Source organism: Megalopta genalis, unplaced genomic scaffold (assembly GCF_051020955.1).
Source record: "Megalopta genalis isolate 19385.01 unplaced genomic scaffold, iyMegGena1_principal scaffold0032, whole genome shotgun sequence".
NCBI lineage: Eukaryota > Metazoa > Arthropoda > Insecta > Hymenoptera > Halictidae > Megalopta > Megalopta genalis.
In genome coordinates, this window is record NW_027476101.1 from 106,415 (window position 1) to 112,580 (window position 6,166).

General features: G+C 39.4%; 1 protein-coding gene across 1 annotated transcript; it reads right to left on the minus strand.

Moving 5' to 3' along the window:
• Window positions 1-3,949: 3,949 nt before the first annotated feature.
• Window positions 3,950-5,287, minus strand: LOC143261040 (uncharacterized). The gene is made up of 4 exons (XM_076527640.1): window positions 5,188-5,287; window positions 4,793-5,133; window positions 4,377-4,505; window positions 3,950-4,309 (listed from the first exon to the last, which is right to left on the minus strand). The coding sequence occupies exons 1-4, from the start codon at window positions 5,285-5,287 to the stop codon at window positions 3,950-3,952; spliced, it is 930 nt and encodes a 309-aa protein (XP_076383755.1).
• Window positions 5,288-6,166: the final 879 nt, after the last annotated feature.

Genomic DNA, 6,166 nt, shown 5'->3' on the forward strand with positions numbered 1-6,166 from the left:
ATTCCCTGACAAGATTAGGTATGGGTCTGATAAGGAAGAAGGGTCGACGAGCGGTTAAGGGGAAGAAGAAGAAGAAGAACTACAGTAGCTACAATATTGGAAGAATTCTACCAATTGCCAAACGAGGTGGTTTTCTACCGCTGCTGTTTCCTGCTTTGGGAGCTTTGGGAGCATTGTCAGGCGGTGCTGCTGCAGTGGCTAAAACGATAAACGAGGCGAAAGCTGCGAAGAAACAATTGGAAGAATTGGAACGACACAATCGTGCCATGGAGGGTCGTGGAGTGTATCTTGCACCATACAAGCGTGGGAAAGGAATAAAGAAAAAAAAAAAGGAAGACGAAACGAAAAAAAGTAGATAACTCAACGACGGATCTTGAATTGAAAATTGCCTGTAGAAAATTACCACATTTTCGCGGAGTTTTCATGCTCGATGCATTGCCCAATAAAATATGGATAAATGAACGAGGAATAGTCAATCTGGATAGCAGTCATGGTCCAGGAACACACTGGGTTGCATATATAAAGCAGAAGTCGCGAATCAGCTACTTCGATAGTTTTGGAAATCTTCAACCACCAATCGAATTAATTCGATACTTCGGACCGAACGTGGTAATCTCATACAATCGCAAGAATTATCAAAATTACAACGAAAGCGTATGTGGACAATTGTGCGTAAAATTTTTGCGAGAATCTCTGACATAGCATTTTTAATCATTCTACCGCCGCTGCAAGAATGTCCTACACGTTCACGTTATCGGGAAGAAGTAGCGTCTTATCGTCCAAGTACTTCCCGCCTATAGATCTGAGCAATGCCAACTACGAACTGGGTCTGCTCGATTTGCAAACTTATTACACAATACCAAACATCAGTTCGAATATTGGAAACAATAAATTTTATTTCGACGACAAAGATGAAGAGATAAGCATCCCAGATGGTTCGTACGAACTGGAGGCGATCAACGCTTACTTGAGGCGCGAGATAAGCATGCGGTATCCTGCAGCCAAAGATAAGAACGATCCGGAATACCCGCTGATCTTGCGAGCGAACAACAATACTATGAAAAGCGAAATTAAAAGCGCATATAAGATAAATTTTACAAAGCCTAATAACGTGGGCCCTATTCTAGGATTCTCTATGAATCGTGTTTTATCGCCAAACACATGGCATATATCGGACACCCCCGTGAATATCATTAATACGAATATTATTCGAATAGAATGCAACGTAACCACCGGTTCGTACGATAACGGGAAACTGGTTCACACGATACACGAATTCGCGCCCAACGTGTCGCCAGGGTATAAAATATCGGAAACGCCGGCACGAGTCATTTACCTTCCGATCGTCACACGGTCAATGGATGATTTAACGATTCGCATTGTGGACCAGTCGGGACGTTTAATTGATTTTCGAAACGAAGAAATCACGATACGATTGCACGTTCGTCGAACCATCTCATAACCTCGGTAAAGAAACGTCATGCTAATTCACAATAATACGCCAAGCTTCAAAGACGGTGTATCGTTCCAAAATAATAATAATAATAATAACAATAGTAATAAGGAGAATAAGACGAGGAAATTAACTGCACGAAACGTTAAATATCTACAATCTTTGGGATTTGTCGTCAACAAGTAATCGCACGCCCTCGCATCATGTCGTACGACATTTTGAACATCTCCGAAGCACCGATCTTCGACAATCGAATAACTAAGATCGAACTGCACACCTACAATCCGTACGCCAACACTACGTTTGGAAACAGCGATGAGATAAGAATACCCATTCAACATCAAGACTTGTACACTCTTCCGTGTAAAAGCTTCCTATACGTGGAGGGAAGACTCAGCCTACCGGGAGGATTGGCAAACGACACGGTAGCTCTAGACAACAATGCGGTGGCGTTTATGTTCGACGAGATACGTTACGAACTGAACGGAGTGGAAATCGATCGGTCCAGAAATCCCGGTACAACGACGACCTTGAAGAATTATGCGAGTCTGAACATTACGAAGAACAACGCGCTGTCCAACGCAGGCTGGATGTACAGGAACGATGATCAACGGAGGGAAAATCTCATCGCAACGCCTACGAATTTTCGAAATTTCAACTTTTGCGTGCCTATGAACACATTGCTAGGCTTCTGCGAAGATTACAAACGCGTTGTAATAAATGCTCGGCACGAATTGATTTTGATTCGCGCGCGCAACGACGCTAACGCGCTACGAAGCTGGTCCGACAATGTGAAACCTGTCCTGGATTTGTATAAAATTCAATGGAGAATGCCACACGTCGCTTTGGATGAAATACACAAGTTGTCGATGCTGCGTATTCTTGAGAGCGAAAGATCGATCAGCATGAGTTTCCGTTCGTGGGAACTGTACGAATATCCGATGCTGCAAACAACCACGAAGCACACGTGGGCGATAAAAACGGCTCCGCAAATGGAAAAACCGCGATACGTGATATTCGCGTTACAAACCGAAAGGAAAAATGATTTAAAGAAAAACGCTACCCAATTCGATTCCTGCTTCTTATCTAATATTCGACTTTACTTGAACTCGGAAATGTATCCCTACGACGATTTGAACATCGATTTCGAAAAGGATAAGTACGCGTTGCTCTACGACATGTACGCGAAATTTCAAGAGTCCTATTATGAAAAAAACGACGGTGAGGTGTTATTGAACACAATCGACTTTCTACTGTATGGACCGTTCGTAGTCATCGATTGCTCGCGACAAAACGAAGCGCTGAAAAATGCGACCATCGACGTGCGAATCGAATTCGAATGTCGAAAGGATGTCCTACCTTCGACGGCTGCATACTGCTTGATGATACACGACTGCATCGTGGAATACAACCCGTTGACGAGCATTGTTAGAAAAATTATATAAATGCGAAAAATAATATTGTAAACTAATATGATTTTTTGAAAAATATACATGCCCTATCATAAAAAATGTTCTCTCTTCACCCCCCTGAACAAACCGCTAACCGAATAGCTACAATAAGAAAATAACTATAATTTTTAGGGAAATTTTGGATAGGATTGTGGGTATTTTAAAAAAATGTATATTAATATATGTTAAATAAATTCTTTTATTAAAATCCTTTTTACTACAAATTTTAAAACATGATCGACATCAATATATTGTTACGGCGACTTGTCCAAATCAAATCGCTGTAATGTGAAACTGCCCTGTTGTGAGCAACTCCTTAAAGAAAAATAGAAGAGAGGGGTTGCCACGGAGGTGTTTTATCAACGGACAATCGGGGAGTCGGGATCGGACCGTCGAGCGATCAACACCATCTAATTCGAAGATCTCTAACATATTCTAATTCAGTTGTATTATAGTTCGTGTTCTCTATTGTAAATAAAATGCCGCGACGCGGGAGAAGTGTTGTAATCCGTAACAATATATATAATCTTCCTCTTCTTTCGCAAGAAATAACTATAATTTTTAGGGAAATTTTGGATAGGATTGTGGGTATTTTAAAAAAATGTATATTAATATGTGTTAAATAAATCCTTTTTATTACAATCTTTTTTACTAAAAATTTTGAAACATGATTGACATCAATATATATATATATATAATCTTCCTCTTCTTTCGCAAGAAATAACTATAATTTTTAGGGAAATTTTGGATAGGATTGTGGATATTTTAAAAAAATGTATATTAATATATGTTAAATAAATCCTTTTTATTACAATCTTTTTTACTAAAAATTTTGAAACATGATCGACATCAATATATATATATATAATCTTCTTCTTCTTCTTTCGCCAACGCGTCGCGTTGATGGTAATCGCAAGCTTTCTCCTCCTCCTCCTCCTCCTCCTCCTTCTCCTCCTCCTCCTTCTCCTCCTCCTCAGGATGACGCTCTTAATTTAAAAAATCATTATTAAAAAATAAATTTTAATTTCTTTTAAAATAACATTTGTTATACATACCTCTTCTCATCCATGGTATAATCGTAGATTCCGCACTCGTCCACACCGCTTCTTGATGATGATGATATCGACATGATTGTGGGATGAGCATCGATCGGCACGTTGCCACAATTTTCCCCCAGTACATATGGGCAGTTTCTGGACCAGAAGTGATGCTCCGACATAGCCCTGTCGTTATGTTGCCACCGATGCAATTCGATGTCGCATGCAAAACATGCGACAAAATCGTCCTGCCCCAGATAGTAAAATCCTGCGGCTGCAAGCTCCTCCGGCTGAATATACTCAATTGGCCAGAATTCGAAACTTCGAAGTCTATCCTCCTCGCGTCGATAGTCCATCATTATCTCTTTCTGCAAAGAAAAAGGTATCGTGGAAATGAAGAAATAATAGTAACTAAAAAAGGAAAAAATACGTTACCTTCCATGAACTACTTCCAAAGGACGCGCTCCTCGCTGAGGGCACAGTGATACTGAGCCGTTGATTGCAATCGCAATCCTCCGCGTCCTCCTCCTCCTCCTCCTCCTCCTCCTCCTCTTCAAGAAGACCCTGTTAATTAAAAAATAATCATTATTAAAAAATAAATTTTAATTTTTTAAATAACAATTATTACACATACCTCTTCTCATGGTAATCGCAAACCGCCTCTTGCTTAAACTTTGTATTAAATTTTTTTATTCGTCGTTTGACGTCACCACCTTCGACGCTGATAATCCATCTTCCCTCTCTAAAAAGAAGATGTAGTAGAAAGACAATGAAAATCATTTTTGTAAATAAATAAATAAAAAGAAAAAATTACCTTTTAATTTAAGCAGCCATTCTCTAAAAACGCGAACCTCGCTCAAACAGCAATGATATTTTTTACTTGATTTTCTCTTCGATATCCAGCAATGCAGCCTGCACGGGCTATTGTATTTCCCATATGACGGGTCGGTTATTAAAATATCATATTTCGGGCAACCAAAATCCTCCAGATTTCTTAATCTCATTCCAATTTTTAATAAAATATCCCGTTCAATATTTCCCCCTTTATACCCAATTATGGGGTTTTTATATGACCGTGTGAATTCTCTTATAATATACTTGATATCCTCGCCCCGATAATTAATTTTACCGCTAAAATTTTTAAATGGTATTCCATGGACGAAGTTTGTTACGTACCATACACCTTTGCGATCTTGCATTGTTAAATCATTATAATTATAATCTAGCTTAAACTCAAATAACTCACTCTCACCAGAATGAACATTAACAATGGCAAGTTCTTTACAAATAAATTTTTTTTCAATACTAAACCCATCCATGTCTATAATAAAATCGACCGCGAACATCTTTAAAGATATACACGCACTTCTCTTGAAAAAAAACTTGGTCGTCACAATGTACACGCAGTATGGTAGCCGTTTAACGCACGTCGTGTTTCGGCAACCTATTTATTAGCATGCATACATGCACTTCTCTCACATCGTTATAATACATCTCTCTCCAAAAACGATAAAGCAGAAAAAATACATCTCTCTCTATCCGCATCGTTAAAGAAAAACCGGATAAGGAGACTTCCAAAATCACTAATCATGGAAAGGATGTGGCAACAAACCGTTGCAAGGCAAAAAATACATCTTTCTCTCTCCGTCCATATCGTCCATAAGAGAAAAACTGATGCAAAAGAGAACAACCGCTGCAATGCATCCATCTCTCTCGCTCTCTACAATATTATACCGAGATAAAAAAAACTTACTTTAAGAAATCTTAACGAGACCAAAATCACGGGTAAAGCATCCGCGAGTCTCTCCGGATACAAAACCACAAAACTTCTATAAATGCGTCGCGCGAGAAGAATCATGCGTCGTCTTATGCAAGAGAGAGAACAACCGCTGCAATGCATCCATCTCTCTCGCTCTCTACAATATTCCACCGAGATAAAAACCATACTTTAAGAAATCTCAACGAGACCAAAATCACGGGTAAAACATCCGCGAGTCTCTCCGGATACAAAACCACAAAACTTCTATAAATGCGTCGCGCGAGAAAAATCATGCGTCGTCTTATGCAAGAGAGAGAACAACCGCTGCAATGCATCCATCTCTCTCGCTCTCTACAATATTCCACCGAGATAAAAACCATACTTTAAGAAATCTCAACGAGACCAAAATCACGGGTAAAACATCCGCGAGTCTCTCCGGATACAAAACCACAAAACTTCTATAAAT

Bases quoted from the DNA above. Each gene is read 5' to 3' on its own strand.
- LOC143261040 (XM_076527640.1), bottom strand. From the start codon at position 5,287: ATGTTCGCGGTCGATTTTATTATAGACATGGATGGGTTTAGTATTGAA. The intron at 5,134-5,187 runs GTGAGTTATTTG...TAACAATGCAAG, and splicing joins TAATGTTCATTCTGGTGAGA to ATCGCAAAGGTGTATGGTAC. The intron at 4,506-4,792 runs GTTCGCGTTTTT...TTTAATTAACAG, and splicing joins ATCATTGCTGTTTGAGCGAG to GGTCTTCTTGAAGAGGAGGA.